Below are 20743 nucleotides of genomic sequence, written 5' to 3' on the forward strand. Positions count from 1 at the left end.
TGCAAGTATAAAATTTTTGTATTATACAAATAAAAAATACCTTTTTTTATTTTTTCATTTGCGATTTTTGCGGTGGGAATGGCAGCGTTTCTGCAGCAAAAGTCGCAACACATATCTCTTTGTTGCAGGTTTTACCTTCATTGAATTCAATGGGGAAAACCCACAACAGAAGAGCAGCGATTCTGCAGCATAAATGGACATGCTGCGGCTTAAAAAATAAATAAAAAATTGGCCAATTTATAAGCGTTTTTTTCAGCAGATTTTTTCCGCTGTGTGTGCATGAGATTTGCACACTGCTGCTATTGTATTACGCTGCGGATTTTCCGCATTGAAATCCAGTGTGGAAAATCTGCGATGTTTACGCCTGAGGTGTTCTCTACCCTTACAGTTCACGGTAGTAACTTACATACCTTGCTCCTCCAAAGTATCCATCGTCAAGTTTTCTAATTGTTGAAAGAATAGCTGGATCTATGTCTGTGCCATCCTCATCTGAAATACAAGTTATATGGATAGTCAGTACTTTACTAGTAAGGCACATTTACCAGTTGTCCTTAGTATAGTTAATACTACATAGCATTATATTTACGACAGCATATACGGCGTTTGATACGGGCGCATACGCCAAATGTATCCATAGGCCCCCATTCACCCGGCTTATACCAAAATTGTGTACTTTTGGCATACGCTGGGATGGTATACATCAGCATACCTAGTTTTTTTAATGTATGAATAGTGTAGTAAACTACACTATTCCATGCATAGGCAGACAGTAGAAAAATATATACCGCGCAGTATACGTTTTTCTACTTAGGGGCCAATGGCCAACATATAACACTGTTTGTCTGTACAGTGGAATACATCACAGCCTTCTGTCGGAGGTATATGTAAATCCTGACATATATCTCAGTCGTAGAGCACAAATGTGATGTGAACAGAGCTAGATGTACTCGGAAACCTACTCATCACTTCAGTATTTCATCATTTCATTTGTTTATGTAGAAATCCAGGCTTCATTCTGTTTTTCCCACATTTTACAACCTTTAAGATGCACCTGGATCTTCGCATTATTTAAAAAGCAGATTAATGGGATATTACCATCATTTAATATTAAAGCCTATCGGCCTCTAGAACCCCTACTGATGCGGAGAATGAAGGGGCAGCAGCGTGGCTTTAGGCTTTATTTAGACGAACGTAAATATCATCCGAGTGATGGACGTTTTTTTGACGACCGTCACACGGCTGTATGTATTTCAATGCCGCTGTTTACACGGTCCATGTAAAGTGCCCATGAAAAAATAAGACCTAGTCTATGTGGAATCCCAAGACTAGTCCCAAGTCTATGAGGGATCCCTGAAAACGGGTCCCGCACAGGTGCGACTCGGACATGAAAAACATCAGTTTTTCACGTCCGAGTTTACACTCGTTCATCTAATTAAAGTCTAAGTGCTGTGCCCCCTTTACAGTTTTACCCTGGCTTCCTGCCATCCGCTGTGCAGGGTAAAATTCCATTCTTAGTGTTATAGTGGTATGCCATTACTTTCTATAGTGGGAAAAATCCTTTAAAAAAAATAAAATGTTTTTATTCCCAATGCCCAGAGACCATATAACAATGTCCTGATATTGGCTGCAAATACTGCCAAACCAGAAGGTGAATGAGATTTATAAAAACTAGAAAAACATTGGAGTGTTCAAGCTCTTATTTTTGATAAGATAAAAGCAGCTTAACTTGATGCAACGGGAAACGGAACCCCTTTGTCCTTTGCACAAATTTTGCTAAATCTCTTAGTGGGGAGATTTATTAATACTGGTGTAACGTAGGAGCCGTTTGTCAGTATCTCCCGCTCCTCAGTGCAGCCGGGTGCCAGTATCTCCCGCTCCTCATTGCAGCCGGGTGCCAGTATCTCCCGCTCCTCAGTGCAGCCGGGTGCCAGTATCTCCCGCTCCTCAGTGCAGCCGGGTGCCAGTATCTCCCGCTCCTCAGTGCAGCCGGGTGCCAGTATCTCCCGCTCCTCAGTGCAGCCGGGTGTCAGTATCTCCCGCTCCTCAGTGCAGCCGGGTGCCAGTATCTCCCGCTCCTCAGTGCAGCCGGCTGCCAGTATCTCCCGCTCCTCAGTGCAGCCGGGTGCCAGTATCTCCCGCTCCTCAGTGCAGCCGGGTGTCAGTATCTCCCGCTCCTCAGTGCAGCCGGGTGCCAGTATCTCCCGCTCCTCAGTGCAGCCGGGTGCCAGTATCTCCCGCTCCTCAGTGCAGCCGGGTGCCAGTCTCTCCCGCTCCTCAGTGCAGCCGGGTGCCAGTATCTCCCGCTCCTCAGTGCAGCCGGGTGCCAGTATCTCCCGCTCCTCAGTGCAGCCGGGTGCCAGTATCTCCCGCTCCTCAGTGCAGCCGGGTGTCAGTATCTCCCGCTCCTCAGTGCAGCCGGGTGCCAGTATCTCCCGCTCCTCAGTGCAGCCAGGTGCCAGTATCTCCCGCTCCTCAGTGCAGCCGGGTGTCAGTATCTCCCGCTCCTCAGTGCAGCCGGGTGCCAGTATCTCCCGCTCCTCAGTGCAGCCGGGTGCCAGTCTCTCCCGCTCCTCAGTGCAGCCGGGTGCCAGTATCTCCCGCTCCTCAGTGCAGCCGGGTGCCAGTATCTCCCGCTCCTCAGTGCAGCCGGGTGCCAGTATCTCCCGCTCCTCAGTGCAGCCGGGTGTCAGTATCTCCCGCTCCTCAGTGCAGCCGGGTGCCAGTATCTCCCGCTCCTCAGTGCAGCCAGGTGCCAGTATCTCCCGCTCCTCAGTGCAGCCGGGTGTCAGTATCTCCCGCTCCTCAGTGCAGCCGGGTGCCAGTATCTCCCGCTCCTCAGTGCAGCCGGTTGCCAGTATCTCCCGCTCTTCAGTGCATCATGCTCAGTATTTGCCAACTGGGCATTGTTTTCTGTAGCCCTGTCCATGACATTCGTATGTGTTGGAAAAAGAGGCACAGGGGGCACATAAATATGGATTTATGCCTCGTACAGTCCGAATCCCATATATTTATGGTTACATTCAGTCATTAAAGTGCATGTTTGTTTGCCCTATGCTTGCACAGATTTTGTCATCATATTGATATGCTGTTACTCTTGGAACTAGTGTGAATGCAGCCCAAGGTGACCATTAAAGTACAGTAGAAAGAAGTGTAAATTACTCAGCATGGATTGAGTGATGGGGAAGGTGAGCGTCGGTCTTCCAGTCATCCTCCAGCATGAAGTCAGGTATGCCAGCTCAGTCCTGAGCATCTCAACGATCATCCTGCTGTCCAGCGCTAGGTAGAAGTGGTGCTGATCTGTAAACTATAAGGGGAACCCAGAGATTATGGGAGTCAGGGACTCATTTCTAGAAATAGGATGTACTGTACGCATCATTTTATGACAGCTTGGCAAGTATATAAAAACTATCTAATGTTTGTACAAAAAGAGGAGAGGATAAGAAACCACTGCATCCATGATAGAGCACATGAAACACGCAGGACGGAATTATGTTTGTGCACGAACAATAAAGGGAACAGTGTTTGGTCACCTGAATCAAACAGCTTCAGACGTCATGTTTTATGGCAGACCCCAGAACTGGTTTGTAATTTGCAGTTTTGTCTCCTTTTTATAATTTTTTTAATCTGTTGTTCTCATTCTTATGCGGTAATAGTCCAGCAGGACGCCAGCGATTTCCACACAGGTTTGTTGCGGTTTTCCTGCGATTGTGGTTGCAGTATTAAATAGAAGCAGTTCCTATTTTATTCAAAATCATGTCAAGAATTGTGGGAAAACATGATGATTTTTTGATAATTTTTTCTTCCATTTTTTTTTTTTTTTTTAAGCAAAGTGACCAAAAAAAGTGATTCCATTGGTTTTTCTTTTTTATCTTACGCCATTCACCATGCCGATATAATAACATTATATTGTAATCGTTCGGATTGCTACGGACGCAGCGATACCTATTAGGTTTATTTTTTTATTGTTTACATTATTTTATATAAAAATGGGAAAAATAAATTTTACTTTTGATGTTTTTTTTTAAATAGATGATTTAAAACTGTATTAAACTAGGAGACTTAAACGTACAATCGTTTAATCGCCACTGCAATACTTTTGTACTGCAGTTTATTGTGCGGTTACTGTTCTCAGCCCTGCCAGATCTGGGGGCTGCCATGACAACCTATGGGCACCCTGCAATCCGGGCGGAAAAGGGACGACACCCGCTCTTTATGGGGTTGACTCAGCCCGAGCCCCCTCCATACTTCTCCCCTCCCGCTAGGATGTATTTTACATCCTTTTGCAGGAAGTGGTTAAAACTAATGAGAAAATCTGGTCTTGTTGTCCATAGCAACCACTGTACTGTGATCAGTTGCCATGAGCAACAAGACCACTTTCTCTGCTAGATTTGATGAATAAGGCCCAATGTCTGTATTCACTTACATGTTAGGTACAATATGTGTGAGACATCTTCTTAACAAAGCATTGCCTGCTATTATATTCAATGTTACATAATGCAAACATTTCAAAATCCCACGATAGGAACTTCCTAGACAGAAAAAGTTTTCCCAGTAACTGTATTTTGCAATAAAGTCAACGGCCACAGAAAAAAAAGCAGCTGATAAGCCATCCAGAGGTTCCCGCATTTAAAAAAAAAATTGCAAAAAAAAGGACTAAAAAATAAGTAAACCCTTACCCTTAAAAATAGATTTAGGCCCATGCTGACATAGATGATGTCTCCTACATAGAAATGTACAGTCTATTAAATGTAATAAAATAGATTATGTTTTACTTGCACCAACCTGCGGAGTAAAAGTGAAGATCTGATTCCTAATGGTGTACAGTTTAGACGTTCCCAGCACTCCTATATGGCGATATGGTCGCCCGCTTAGTTTCATGGCTTTATTAATTCCTATGGCAGAGAATAATATCTTTAATATTAACAACATATTTTTGAATCATTGACACTATAGAAACGTATGTAGTGGTTCAGAGCACACAAGATCCGGGTAGGTAAACGAATAGGGTCCCAACCCAATTACATATTAAAGAAATATTCGGCACACAAGGTGATGATTTTAGCAAATCTTTCGGTTTTATTTTATCAAAAGTTGATGCCAGAGGTTCAGTGCGACGTTTCGGTCGTATATTAGACCTTCATCAGGCAATTTACAAGAGCAAAATATATTGCAAGACAGTAGATTAGCATCATGTGGATAAATAGATATATAACATAAATCAAGGTAAGGAGAGAAATAAAAGGGAACATTGGATGAACCAGACACCAGGAGGTACCAGGTAATTTACCCTACCACACAGCCTAACATGATTACGATGGATATAGTCTGCACACTATATACTTTTGACAGTTGACGTCTGACCCCCGTTTTCCCTCACATTACAGTGAGGGTATGTTCACATGGCCTATTTACGGACGTAATTCGGGCGTTTTTGCCCCGAAATACGTCCGAAAATAGCGCCTCAATAGCGCTGACAAACATCTGCCCATTGAAAGCAATGGGCAGACGTTTGTCTGTTCACACGAGGCGTATTTTACGCGCCGCTGTCAAAAGACGGCGCGTAAATAGACGTCCGCGTCAAAGAAGTGACCTGTCACTTCTTTGGCCGTTATTGGAGCCGTTATTCATTGACTCCAATGAATAGCAGCGCCAATTACGCCCGTAATGGACGCGGCGTTCAAGCGCCTGCACATGCCGTTACGGCTGATATTACGGGGATGTTTTCAGGCTGAAACATCCCCGTAATTTCAGCCGTAACGGACGCCCTCGTGTGAACATACCCTTACAATCACCTACAGCTTACTAGATCTCACCTAGATACACATTGAGACTACAGCAAGTACTTACTACTGACCACCTGATTCTTTCAAACTAAACTCTCTAGGACTATGTTAAATCCCCCTTGTCTATGTATGAAGTACACAGGTTCAGTTCCTTATCAGGAAATACAGATACAGATATTAACCCCTTCCCCGCGCAGCCCTTTTTCAGATTTCCATTTTCGTTTTTTCCTCCCCATCTTCCAAAAGCCATAACGTCTTTATTTTTCCGTCGATCTAGTCCTATGGGGGCTTGATTTTCGCGGGACGAGTTGTAGTTTTTTGTAGCACCATGTATTTTGCCATATAATGTACTAGGAAAGGGAAAAAAAATTATTTGTGGGGTAGAAAATGAAAAAAAACAGCGATTCCTCCAGGGTTTTTTGTGCGCATTTTTACGGAATTCACTTTGCAATTAAAACAACATGTTAACTTTATTCTCTGGGTCAATACGATTATGGCGATACCAAATATATATAGTTTTTTCTATATTTTACTACTTTTACAAGTAAAAACCTAAGTGTAACAAAGAAAACGTATTTAGTGTCGCCAAATTCCGAGAGCCACAACTTTTTTATTTTTCCGTCGATTAAGTGGTATGAGGGTTTATTTTTGGTGGGATACACTGTAGTTTTTAATAATACCATTTTGGAGTAAATGCGATGGTTTGATCACTTTTTATTTAATTTTTTGTGGGAGATGAGGTGACCAAAAAATAGAGATTCTGGCGTTTACAATTTTTTTTTTTACGGCGTTCACTGTGCGGGTTAAATAATGATATATTGTAATATGTTTATTTTTTTACTATGCTCTAGGGGGAAAATGGGAAAAGGGGGGTTTTTTGAACTTTTAATATTTTTAATTTTTTTTTACACAAAAAAACAACTTTATTTAACTAATTTTTACTTTTTTTATTAGTCCCCCTAGGGGACTTCAACCAGCGATCGTTAGATCACTTGCACGATATACTGCAATACTAATGTATTGCAGTATATGGTGATTCTGACAGGCCCTTGAGGTGTAGCTTAATAGGTGTACAGATGGCGGACCTGGGGGCCTTCATTAGGCCCCCAGTCAGCCGTAGCAACCATCGCCCCCCCCCCCCTGCGATTGCGTTGCGGGGGGCGTGATGAGCTGTTAGAGGGGGTCGCCCCCCTCTTTCTAACGATTCAAATGCTGCGGTCTCTGTTGACCGCAGCATTTAACGAGTTAAACTAGCAGGATTGCGCTCGAGTGCGATGCCGCTAGTTACTCTGAGGTGTCGGCTGTAACAAACAGCCGACACCAGCATTGTATGAAGCGGGTTCACTCCGTGAGCCCGCTCCATACTTCCCCTACCCGACTTTGGCGTATGGATACGTCAAATGTCAGGAAGGGGTTAACTCCTTGCATGTTACCTTCAGCCACAGCCAGTCCTTCTCTATTTTTTACTGTACCGTTATATTTTGACTTTATATATACCCTGACAATGTTTCCTGGATGAGGATGTCTGTCTTCTATGTACATATTATACATGCTATACTATCAAACATAAGCTATATTTCATATATAAATTAGTTATATGTTCATGACCGTTTCTCCGTTATGTACCATGTCTATGTGCAATGTTTGCGCACATGCCATAGACACCTGTTTTCATTTATGTTCGCCTTATGTCTCCCCCCCCCCCAATTTATTTCTCTCCTTACCTTGATTTATTTTATATATCTATTTATCCACATGATGCTAATCTACTGTTTTGCAATATATTTTGCTCTTGTAGTGCCTGATGAAGGTCTAATATACGACCGAAACGTCGCACTAAACCTCTGGCATCAACTTTTGATAAAATAAAACCGAAAGATTTTCTAAAATCATCACCTTGTGTGCCGAATATTTCTTTACTACTATAGAAACGTGCTCACACGAGTGAAGCCCAGGCCTAAGATTCAATAGAACTGGCCCATTCTCTTTAAAAAACAGCAATGGATCCTAGCAGAGGGAATATATGGAAACTTGCCAAATGATCTTGAAACCGTTTCTTTTTTTATCACAACAAATAAATAAATAAATAAATAGGAGAATGGGCTGAAATATAGGAATGTTGTACAATACAATGCAGAACTTCACCAGGTCACAATTCTCTGCACTTACCAAGTTTTACATAGAGGTGGCTCAAAATTCTAGCAGGTTGTACTCGAAACGGCCGGACGTCACTGAAGCTCTGTACATTAATGTCATGTTTGTTTAACATATTCTTAATTTCAGTTGTTTCTGCCAGAACAGACACTGAAAAAACAAATAAAAAAAAATGGTATTCATGTATTAATGTAAAAGGTGTAGTGGGTTTTGACTAAAACGAAATAAGGATCAATTAAATCTATAATCATTAAAAGAACTTATACGTTTATGAACCATATAATAATATATAGGGCTAGCAAGAAAAGTCGTTTAACCATTGTCTCAACTGCAAGTCATATGAAGATGATAGAAAGGTCCATATACAAGAGCCGTGAACACCATCAACTCTCCATTATTATATTGTCGCTTTGGTTATAAATAAATAAAAAACATCTGATTGTAATTTAAGTGTGCATATAAATATATATATATATATATGTATGTATACACACACACACACACACACACACACACACACACACACACACACATATATAAATAATTTTTCGTTACGTATATTATAGCCGTATATAGATATACACTACCGTTCAAAAGTTTAGGGTCACTTAGAAATTTCCTTATTTTTGCAAGAAAAGCACAGTTTTTTTCAGTAAAGATAACATTAAATTAATCAGAAATACACTCTATACATTGTTAATGTGCTAAATGACTATTCTAGCTGCAAACGTCTGGTTTTTAATGCAATATCTACATAGGTGTATAGAGGCCCATTTCCAGCAACCATCACTCCAGTGTTCTAATGGTACATTGTGTTTGCGAACTGTGTTAGAAGGCTAATGGATGATTAGAAAACACTTGAAAACCCTTATGCAATTATGTTAGCACCGCTGTAAACAGTTTTGCTGTTTAGAGGAGCTATAAAACTGACCTTCCTTTGAGCTAGTTGGGAATCAGGAGCATTACATTTGTGGGTTCGATTAAACTCTCAAAATGGCTAGAAAAAGAGAGCTTTCATGTGAAACTCGACAGTCTATACTTGTTCTTAGAAATGAAGGCTATTCCATGCGAGAAATTGCCAAGAAACTGAAGATTTCCTACAACGGTGTGTACTACTCCCTTCAGAGGACAGCACAAACAGGCTCTAACCAGAGTAGAAAGAGAAGTGGGAGGCCCCGCTGCACAACTGAGCAACAAGACAAGTACATTAGAGTCTCTAGTTTGAGAAATAGACGCCTCACAGGTCCTCAACTGGCAGCTTCATTAAGGCTGGGTTCACACGTGGCGGAATTTCACTTAAATTCCGCTGCGGACACTCCGCAGCGTTAATCCGCAGCGGAGCCGTTTCTCCATTGCCTTCCACTTCTATTTAGAAGTGTTCGTTTAGACGAGGCGTAAAATTCCGCTGCGGAGCATAGGCTGCGGAGCGGAATTTGGTGTCCGCAGCATGCTCTGTCTGTTGCGGAGCAGTGGCGGACTGGTTGTGGACTCATGGCGGAATTTCTCCATTGACTTCAATGGAGATTCTAAATTCCGCAATGAAGTCCGCAGCTGTCATGCACATGTTATGTGTGCTGCGGATGCGTCTTGCTTTTTTGCCATGACATTTCTTCATTCTGGCTGGACCCATGTATTTCTAGGTCTACAGCCAGACTGAGGAAGTCAATGGGGCTCCCGTAATTACGGGAGCGTTGCTAGGAGACGTCAGTAAATAGTCACTGTCCAGGGTGCTGAAAGAGTTAAGCGATCGGCAGTAACTGTTTCTGCACCCTGGACAGTGACTACGATCTCAATATACAGCAACCTGTAAAAAAAATAGAAGTTCATACTTACCGAGAACTCCCTGCTTCTGTCTCCAGTCCGGCTTCCCAGGATGACGTTTCAGTCTTAGTGACGGCTGCAGCCAATCACAGGCTGCAGTGGTCACATGGACTGCCGCGTCATCCAGGGAGGTAGGGCTGGATGCCGAAAGAGGGACGCGTCACCAAGACAACGGCCGGTAAGTATGAAATTCGTTTACTTTCACTAGGGAAAGTGCTGTCCCTTCTCTCTATCCTGCACTGATAGAGAGAAGGGAAGCACTTTTCCCGCAGTCCGCAGCAGCTAGTCCGCATCAATTTACTGCACATTTTGTGCAGATCCGCAGCAGAATCTGCAACGCAGATTCTGTGCGGCATTGATGCGGACAGTTGTGGAGGAAATCCGCTACGTGTGGCCATGCCCTATATAGTACACGCAAAACGCCAGTGTCAACGTCTACAGTGAAGAGGCGACTCCGGGATGCTGGCCTTCAGGGCAGAGTGGCAAAGAAAAAGCCATAACTGAGACTGGCTAATAAAAGGAAAAGATTAACATGGGCAAAAGCACACAGACATTGGACAGAGGAAGATTGGAAAAAAGTGTTATGGACAGACGAATCGAAGTTTGAGGTGTTTGGATCACACAGAAGAACATTTGTGAGACGCAGAACAACTGAAAAGATGCTGGAAGAGTGCCTGACGCCATCTGTCAAGCATGGTGGAGGTAATGTGATGGTCTGGGGTTGCTTTGGTGCTGGTAAAGTGGGAGATTTGTACAAGGTAAAAGGGATTTTGAATAAGGAAGGCTATCACTCCATTTTGCAACGTCATGCCATACCCTGTGGACAGCGCTTGATTGGAGCCAATTTCATCCTACAACAGGACAATGACCCAAAGCACACCTCCAAATTATGCAAGAACTATTTAGGGAAGAAGCAGGCAGCTGGTATTCTATCTGTAATGCAGTGGCCAGCGCAGTCACCAGATCTCAACCCCATAGAGCTGTTGTGGGAGCAGCTTGACCGTATGGTACGCAAGAAGTGCCCATCAAGCCAATCCAACTTGTGGGAGGGGCTTCTGGAAGCATGGGGTGACATTTCTCCCGATTACCTCAGCAAATTAACAGCTAGAATGCCAAAGGTCTGCAATGCTGTAATTGCTGCAAATGGAGCATTCTTTGACGAAAGCAAAGTTTGAAGGAGAAAATTATTATTTGAAATAAAAATCATTATTCCTAACCTTGTCAATGTCTTGACTATATTTTCTAGTCATTTTGCAACTCATTTGATAAATATAAGTGTGAGTTTTCATGGAAAACACAAAATTGTCTGGGTGACCCCAAACTTTTGAACGGTAGTGTACATTTATAGATATTTGTTCAATAAAGAATACAAAGAAACCACAGAAGAATGTATTGAAATCCCCAGCTTAATCTGTAGCTCCAGTTGCTAGCAATCCTGCTCATGCACACAGCTGTATTACAACTCCATATAACCTTCTAGTGGTGTATAGACCGTTACTGTACCTCTGTATGCCTTCGATTTCATACGTCGGATGCTGTATGTACGGGGGTATTTTCTTCTAGAAGAACTGCCACTAGGGGAGAATAGCTCCATACATGTGGTCCCCAATATAACCTGTTCGGCCCCATGCACACGACCGTAAAAATCATCCGTAAATGCGTAACGTAATATAGTCCGCAATTACGGACCCATTCAGTTCTATTGGCCGCGGACACCTTTCTGTATATGGGTGTCCGTGCCATAGAACTATGCCAGGAATTACGGAACATGTCAGTTTTTCCATGTTTTACGGGCCGTGCTCCCATACTATGTATGGGACCACGGCCTGAAAATGCGGGCGGCCATCAGCAGCCTGCCGTGCCCGCAATCGCGGGCCGTGCTTACTGGCACGACTGTGTGCATGGGGCCTTATAGTATAAACAAGCCCAGTGTTCATACCTTGTACTACCACATCAGGTTTAAAAGATGTTGAAAATCTTCTGTTTAAGGGATCAATTTCTCCAGGTGCTAAAAAGCCCTATAAAGAAGAACAGGAAACTTTGAAATTGTTAAAAGGTAATAATTCTTATTAAACAGCTGCCTAAACGTCTGATCTGCTAACTAAACCTGTGATTCCATAAACTAAGCATGTAGCTTTACGTTGGGAGTTAGTCCATGTTAACATACAGAGGAAAATGGCCATAAAATCCAAAGCAAATCCTTTACAATCTAAAAGTTGTCAGTGCCACAAAAATTATCTTAAAATGTCTTATACCTCAGAAAGTAAAGAACCAAGAATAAATAGAGACTGTCCCCACAAATGTGGTAATTTTCCGATAGGTATACGGTCAACTGTATGAGGGTTATGATACTCCTCGTCTATCTAAAGACAGAGAACAATAAAATAATATGTTAAAACACACACACATAAAGCAGCGAGTGCAGTTTTGTATGGAATAACATTCACATGCAATGTAATAACCTTGTTATGTGGGACAGCATATAATTCTGGTACAAGGCGAATCCCATTTTTTCCTCTAATCAAAACTCCTTCTAGAGCCTCTTTGTACTCCTGTACCTGAAATATATAAAAAAGTAAAGTATTTTAAAATACATATAAATTATTAACAAAATGAACATACTCACGCAGGTACAAAGTGTGATGACACAATGACTACAGTACATCTGCCATCTCGTATTGAAAACAGAATGTCAGGGCTGAATCTACAGATGTGTCAAGCCTTAAAGTCTAGCTAAACATTTGACAAACTTCTGACATGTCATAGTGAGGGTGGGGGTCCGAGCACTGAGACCCCACCAATCGTTAGAACAAAGCAGCTGAAGCGCGCGTGTGAGCGCTCAGCCGCTTCGTGTCTGTTCGGCATTTTCCAAAAAGCCGATGTATCGGAGTACGGACTCAATAGACTTTGCATTGAGTCCGTACACCGATACATTTATTTCCTGAAAAAAAGTCTATTCACAATCCCGACCCTTCGGTAACGTTTGTGTGTGACTTACAGCACAGCAAGCGTAATCTCGCAAGATCACGCTATAAATGACAGCACAACATGATCTCGATGTGCTGTAAGTCCCACACAAACGTTACCGAAGTGTTGGGATTGTGAATAGACATCGCGTCCTGGCTGGAGGTGATGTCTATTCACTGTCAAGACACTTCAGTAATGTTAATGTGTGAGTAAGAGACAGCACATCATGATCTAGCAAGATCACTATGTGGTGAATACATGAATGGAGAGAAGTGTATGACGCTGATTGGTCAGCGTCATACACTTCTCTCCACAACGCCCACTTGGTCAAAAGTAAAAACATGCCCAGTTGTGCATTAAAAAACTCATTAACATAAAGCTAAAATCGCTCATAACTTGGTGAAAATAGATTGTTTTTCTAAATAAAAACCACTGTTGTTATCTACATTACAGCGCCGATCTTATTATGTTCAAGATAGGGCACATATAATGTGGTGACAGAGCCTCTTTAACCCCTTCCCGCCGCAGCCCTTTTTCAGATTTTCATTTTCGTTTTTTCCTCCCCACCTTCCAAAAGCCATAACGTCTTTATTTTTCCGTCGATATAGTACTATGAGGGCTTCATTTTTGTGGGATGAGATGTAGTTTTTCGTAGCACCATTTATTTTGCCATATAATGTACTAGGAATCGGTAAAAAAATTATTTGTGGGGTAGAAAATGAAAAAAAAAACGCTATTCCTCCATGGTTTTTTGCGCGCCGTTTTTACGGAACTCACTGTGCAATTAAAACAACATGTTAACTTTATTCTGTGTGTCAATGCGATACCAAATATATATAGTTTTTTCTATATTTTACTACTTTTACAAGTAAAAACCTAAGTGTAAAAAAGAAAATGTATTTTGTGTGGCCAAATTCCGAGAGCCATAACTTTTTTATTTTTCCGTCGATTAAGTGGTATGAGGGCTTATTTTTTTGCGGGATAAGCTGTAGTTTTTAATACTACCATTTTGGTGTACATGCGACGGTTTGATCACTTTTTATGGGAGATTAGGTGACCAAAAAAAGAGAGATTCTGGCGTTTACAGTACGTATTAAATAATGATATATTGTAATAGTTCAGACTTTTACGCGGCAAAACCAATTATGTTTATTTATTTTTTTACTATGTTCTAGAGGGAAAATGGGAAAAAAAGAACTTTATTTAACTCCTTTTTACTTTTTTTTTTATTAGTCCCCCTAGGGGACTTCAACCAGCAATCGTTTGCTTCTGACAGGCATCTATTAAGCCCTGCTGCACAAAGATGGCGGACCTGGTTGCCTTTATTATGCCCCCAGGCAGCCATAGCAACCATCGCCCCCCCGCGATTGCGTTGCGGGGGGGGGTGGCGCGATGAGCTGTTAGAGGGGGCCATGCTGCGGTCGCTATTGACCGCAGCATTTAACGAGTTAAACGAGCGAGATCGCGATCCAGCACGATGCTGCTCGTTACTCTGAAGTGTCGGCTGTAACAAGCAGCCGACTCCTGCATCGTATGGAGCGGGTTCACTCCGTGAGAACGCTCCATACTTCCCCTACCCGGCTATGACGTAACTGTATGTCATATGTCGGGAAAGGGTTAAGTAGCAAAAAAGAAAAAGGTATGATCCAGCACTTTGTGAAGAAATCTGAGGACTTATTTTATAAACATTAAAAATCCAAACAGCACATAAAGACAAAGGACCAGTATGCTTACGCTTTTCAAACACCAACTGCGTTCTTAGTCATAGCCTTTCACCCTTTAACCCTACACAGGGATTTGGACTTCGCTGCTGGGGAGCCCCAGGTCACTACCCCCAGAGTAGTCTCCCTTGCTGACAGCCAATGTAAACAGGCATAGTAATATAATAGGTAGACAGTGTGCAATGATCAGTGCAGGTGGCAAACGTGCACTCACGGTTGGTCGAGCAAAAGGTCAGAGCAAGCGGCAGCGATTGTTCACAAGTTACTAGCAAGAGGTCAGGGCGGGCGGCCGGCAAGGATAGCCAAAGGTACAGACAGAGTTAAACAGAGGAATTCCAAACAAACGATCAGCAGAGAATAACTAGCAAGCTAGGAGGAACCAAATTGCTCAGGCAATGATTAAAACTAAAGAGGATTATTTATGCCCTGCGAAAGGTGGGTGGATAATTAGGCGTGTACGGGCCCCTTAAGAAAAGGAAGGCCAGCGCGCACACACTAGGAAGAGCATGAGGAGAGCGCTGGCGATCGGGAGCGAAACCAGCCAAGTGTAATAGAGGGATGCAGTGGCAGTCAGGAGCCAGAGGACGCCGTTAAGAGGTAAGTATACGGCGGCTGCGGGAAGCGGCGGCCGTTACAGTTATGATTGGCAGCACTGCTTACTTGGGGCTAATGTCCTAGAACTCATGCTCCATGGCATGAATATTAATAGTCAGCACCATTTCCCGAATTGCTGTGAATAGAACATTATATGCTGTGTTTCCTTGTGTTGATGTCACAATGGTGTGTACGTGTGTTTCAAGGCTGAACAGTTCTGTGATGTGAAAATAGTTTGTGTCTTTACAGTCTGTTCTCTTTTTTAATAATGTCACAATACGGTGACTGCATGCATGTGTGTACGTACAGGCTGCATTGTAGTGTCATGAGGTCACAATAGTGCTTGTGTATTTATAGGTTTCTCTCTATAATGATAATGCCACAATTGTATGTGTGCGCTTTCTATAGTGATGATGTCACAAATGTGTGTGAGTATTTACAGAACCCAGGAGGTTGATTCAGATTTATACTAAACTGACCAATTTCATTTTCTCTGTTCAGACCGCATTTTTGCATCCTGTTAAAAGATACTGTTTTTTTTCATTTAAGATAAGAAAGTACCTTTAAAACAGGATGCCGGTCCTGTTTCCAATGACTTTCTATTGTGCATCCAGTATGCAAAAATGTGGTCTGAACAGAGAAAATTGTACAAAAAAAACAAAAAAAACAGGATCCTGTTTTTCAACCGGACAGAAAAAAGCATTTTTGGGTCCTAATGCTAACTGTTTTAAAAATAAATGAAACAAAAAAAATTAATGAACAAGCCCTTAAAGAGGGCCACAACATGGTGTAAACCTAGCCTGTGCTGTGGAGGTACGGGAAGGTCGAGCCCAGAATGCAAATGCCAACTGTTAACTGGTTAACTACGGATATGGTAAGTGATTGTCATGAAAAGGATGACACAACTGCATTATATGTAATGCTTCTCAGCAAAAGTTAGGCAGATATTGGCTATAACTACAAGTGCGACATCTCATTGGTCGGCTGTCGTTTGCTCCTTTCTCAAGGAGCTATGTATGGGGACGAGCGATTATTACTACGATCGCTCGTCCCCATACATTTTCATCATGTCGGCAGCACATCTCCCTATTTACACCGGAAGATGTGCTGCCGACAACGATAATATTTTATGCAGCCTGAACGATACGATCAGCCGATAAATGAGCGTTTCCCCGTTTACACAGGGCAATGATCGGGTACGAGCGTTTATATGAATGCTCGTTTGCCCAATCATTGGCCCGTGTAAAAGGACCTTTAGGTTGCATTACAATCTCCCTCTAGTGTTGAAATGAAACACTTTGAAAAGGAATACTCAGAGATACAGAACTGTATATGTACCTCTTTTTTAGGGACAGACGCAGGCCTACCCTTACCACATTAATCACAAGACAGGTCAGATAAACACAGTCCCAACAGCAAACTACAATTTTATGGTCAACTGTAAATAAACCACTTGATAACAGTAATTAACCAGTGAGTAGTGAGGCTTTTGCATACTGGGCTCAACCTTACCACCATATTTGAAGATAAAATTGATCAGTGTATGCATGGCCTCGATATAAATAACAAATGTTTGCATGCCTCTGCCCGCAGGGATTTATGCCCCTTGATTATGGCAACATTTTTACAGAATAACCTATTGGAGGACATTATAACATTTTCTTTTTGTGACTTTTTGTGTTTATTGTCACAAAGTGTTTAATGTCCCAATAGTTTGGATGTGTATTGATAGGTTGCTTTCTGTAGGGATGATGTCACAAATGTTTTATATGACTTTATAAGTTGTGCTCGATTGTAGAAATACCATAATTGTTTGTGTGTGTGCGTGTGCGTGTGCGTGTGTGTGTGTGTGTGTGTGTGTGTGTGTGTGTGTGTGCCTATAAGCTGTAGGTGGTCTATTGTGATTATCATATTTATTTATAGATTTTGTGATAAATCAAAATGTGCCATCAAATTGAGCCATAAAACTGGTGCACATGGCGTTTTCCACATTTATTAAGTATTTTATACACTATTTGTGCATCACTTGACATTTTTGCAAAGTGTCTAGAAAAGGGGGCATGGATAAGTGGGATAAATTATGCCAGATTGATTAAATAATGGCATGTGCCAACCAAGAGGTGGCGCTAGAATTAGAAAAGTGTTTAACCTGTGGATAGATGCACCAAATGTATAACACAGCGTGTGCCACGATGATACATTTGGTGCATTTTCTTTCTGTCTCCTCTAACTTTATGTGTCTTTATTTTAGACAGTATTAATAAATCTTCTTAATATCAGTGTTGTGAGACTAGACATGGACCGCACATCCACAATATATACTTTGATCTATAGCTGCTAGATTTAATATAGAATATTGCTGCTAGAATATTTATAAACATGAAGATAAGGTACTTTGTTAAAATGTTTATCAAATTGTATAAGCCCACTTGTCACTTCATGTCGACCTCTTTAAAGTGGGTCCATACTCGATCGGTTGCAGCACCGCATAACAGACACTTGCACTGCAGCATTGCTCCTGCAGAGGGAGCAACCTAGAGGCCTAAAAGCATAATAAATCTTCCCCTCTATATATATTTATAGGCTTCATTCTGTTGGAAAGAAATCACAATAGTGTCTTTATAGGCCGACATCACAATTGTGTGTGTTTCTGTGTACATTTATAGGCTATGCTCTGCTCAAAAGATATTACCATTGTGTTGTGTTTTTAAAAGCTGCTTACTACTATAATGATGTCAAAATAGCATGTGTGTGAATTTAAGGTCTGTACTTAATTGTGATTATGTCAATTTTAGACTGTGCGGTTGTGATGAATTTATAATAGTGCACATATTTATTATCTGCCCTTTAGGGAATGTTCACACAGCCTATTTTCGACCGTTTTTCCGGCCATAAGCGGCCGAAAAATCGGTAGCAGAACGCATCCAAATATCTGCCCATTGATTTCAATGGGAAAACGGTGTTCTGTTCCAACGGAGCGTTTTTTTACGCGTAAAAAACGGCCGCGAAAAAGAAGTGCAGGTCACTTCTTGGGACGTTTTTAGAGCCGTTTTTCATTGACTAGCGAAAAAAGCTCCAAAAACGGCCGTGAAAAACGCAGCGAAAAACGCAGCGAAAATCGCGAGTGGCTTAAAAAACGTCTGAAAATCAGGAGCGGTTTTAAAACCCTTGAAAACAGCTCTGTATTTTGAGACGTTTTTGAGTTTGTGTGTGAACATACCCTTATTGTGATGATGTCACAATATTGTGTGTATGTATGTTGATATTCTATTGTGATTATGTCACAGTAGTATGTATTTTTAGGATGCATTGTACTGTAATGATGTCACAATTGGATGTGGTTATATGTACTGGTTCTGATCTATTATGATGATGTCATCATAATGTGCTGCATTGTTTTTATAGGCTGTGCCCTGCGGTTATCATGTCATAATTATTTGTGTGTATTTACAGGATACACAATGTGTTAGTATGTACGGGTGCGCTCTATTATAACAATGTTACAATTGTGTGAGTGTATATTTATAAGCTGCGTTGTATTGCAACTGTGATATTGTAACAAGTGTCCTTGCTTATAGGTTCTGTGTTTACAAGCGGTCACAATATATTGTATGACTTTGCCTATTTTTAGGCTGCGCTCAATTGTGAGGACCTATAGCTACTATCAGAGGCTGTGATTCTTATGGCCCTGTGATATTAATGTTCTTGAATCAGGATTAGGCTGCTGAAGACCTTACTGATATTTTAGTGAGGTATATCGGACTCTTGTCCGCTGAAGGCATGGGTCATATTGTTTGAACCCTGCACATGCTCAGTTGTAATGTTGAGACTGAAAGGTGCTGGCTGCCAGTAGTGTTGTGTCTGCATATGATCTCTATAGATACATGTTTATATACATTCAGCCTTTTCCTCTTGTTTACGGTCGTAGACTAGTACTATTTATTTATTCAGACTTTACTTCCAGTTTATCATGGAAATTCAGAACTATGAATCAGAGCAGCACCTCTTCATGGTTAGTTTGAATGTTTTTCTCTTACCTGAACTTGGTCTCCATTAAAAACACCATCAATGACTAGATAAGTCCAGAATATTGGCCACTCGCATTCAATGTTTTCAAACAACTTCAGCTCAGTTGAGTCATAATGTAGTCTACTTGGATCCTGAAAATATTTACGGAAAACTGGTTATAAAATATATTGTGACCTCCATTCAAATTCCTTTAAAATATGTGCAAATGTAATATGAAAACCAAGTAAAGGTGCATATTATATAACAAATACATCTAAAGAAGAAGGACATTGAAATAATATACAGTATGTCACGTTTAAAGGTATTGTCTTTTTACAGACAACCTATTGAGCCGCTGATGTTGCCGGTTGAAGTCGCCACCAGCCAGACATTTCCAATTCACATATATCTGAATAGATTTACCTATCGACAAACTTTTGTATTTTACTAAAAGTTTTCGAACAATAGGCAATAATTAAAACCTAACTTTTACAATTTTTCTTAATAAAATATAATTTCTATTATGTTTATATGCCTTTATAGGGCATATGGACAAACGTTGTCTTCATTAGAAAAAACGCTTTTTCTATTTGAACTAATTTTCAGTTAAATTTCACTTTTGTGTATTGTAGAAAAATCTACTTTTATCTTCCTAAAACCATCAACAAACTCCGATATTACTTCTCATTGCTTTTACCTCTCTTGGGGTTCTATAACCATCTCTGAGAAATCGGCAGCAACCATATCTTCCCTTAAGAGAAAACAAAAGATAAGTGGTCAACATATCAAATGAACACACTAACACATTGCTTATAAGGGGATGGAGGGGTTAACTAAAAATGCTAAAAATGTCTTCCAAATTCATTAGATGCATTTTCATACAGTAAGTGGTGAAGATAATTTATAACAAGGCTGCCAGACTGTACACATAAATAAAGTCACCATTCAGTACACATAAATGATGCGGTCCTACTGTACAAACAAACAATGCCCCTATACAGTATACAAATACCACATCCATATAAAACCAGCAGCATACCCCATATAAACAGCGCCCCCTATAAACAGTGCTAGACCCCTGTGCATGATAATGCCAACAGAGTGCCCCATAAACATTAGTGCCAGCAGAGTGTAGATGGATTATCTGTGGTGGTCATGTAGGTCTAGTTGATATATTCGTTGAATACATATTTGTAAAGCTCCTTTTGAATTTAGTGGGAGCTGCCCCATGTCACGGCTACTGGCAGATAGACTGTATGAGAGATCAGAAATGATGTAAGTATGAGAACATTTAACCCAATAATCCCCGCTGAAGTACATCCTGCATTACTACGCACTTTAGATGCCCCAGAGAACAGAAAACATACTTGTAACTTTGTGAGGATTTCATTTTTGGTCACATTAACCAGGTTTATGTCTTCCACTGCAAATGCTGGGTATGAAATGATGGAAAACAGACCCGCATCAATCTCTTTTGAAGTGGATGCTCTTGGTAGCATGGAATATAGGATGGACTGTAAAAAGAAGAAAACACATAAGCTTTACTTCCAGACCAAAATAAAACACCATAGAAGGAGAAAATGCAAATCTTCCCATGTGTGTGTCCTGAGTGTGACATGATCATGTGGTAGCTTCAACAATGACATGATCGTAAACCCTGGGGAAACACCAACAATTATAATTTTTTTTGCAAAA

General features: G+C 41.3%; 1 protein-coding gene across 3 annotated transcripts in view; it reads right to left on the reverse strand.

Annotated features, from left to right (window-relative positions):
* Window positions 1-20743, reverse strand: part of PHKA2 (phosphorylase kinase regulatory subunit alpha 2) — a 93554-nt gene that overhangs the window by 27290 nt on the left and 45521 nt on the right. For all 3 annotated transcript variants that reach the window (XM_075854024.1, XM_075854023.1, XM_075854025.1), the window contains exons 9-18: window positions 20416-20562; window positions 19746-19799; window positions 19078-19200; window positions 12221-12316; window positions 12014-12121; window positions 11698-11776; window positions 7953-8087; window positions 4783-4892; window positions 3160-3304; window positions 411-489 (exon numbers count right to left, since the gene is read on the reverse strand). In XM_075854024.1, the coding sequence (XP_075710139.1) occupies window positions 411-489; window positions 3160-3304; window positions 4783-4892; window positions 7953-8087; window positions 11698-11776; window positions 12014-12121; window positions 12221-12316; window positions 19078-19200; window positions 19746-19799; window positions 20416-20562 (1076 nt within the window). The remainder of the gene's footprint in view (window positions 1-410; window positions 490-3159; window positions 3305-4782; window positions 4893-7952; window positions 8088-11697; window positions 11777-12013; window positions 12122-12220; window positions 12317-19077; window positions 19201-19745; window positions 19800-20415; window positions 20563-20743) is intronic.

The sequence above is a fragment of the Rhinoderma darwinii genome, chromosome 2 (genome assembly GCF_050947455.1).
Source record: "Rhinoderma darwinii isolate aRhiDar2 chromosome 2, aRhiDar2.hap1, whole genome shotgun sequence".
Taxonomy (NCBI): Eukaryota; Metazoa; Chordata; class Amphibia; order Anura; family Rhinodermatidae; genus Rhinoderma; species Rhinoderma darwinii.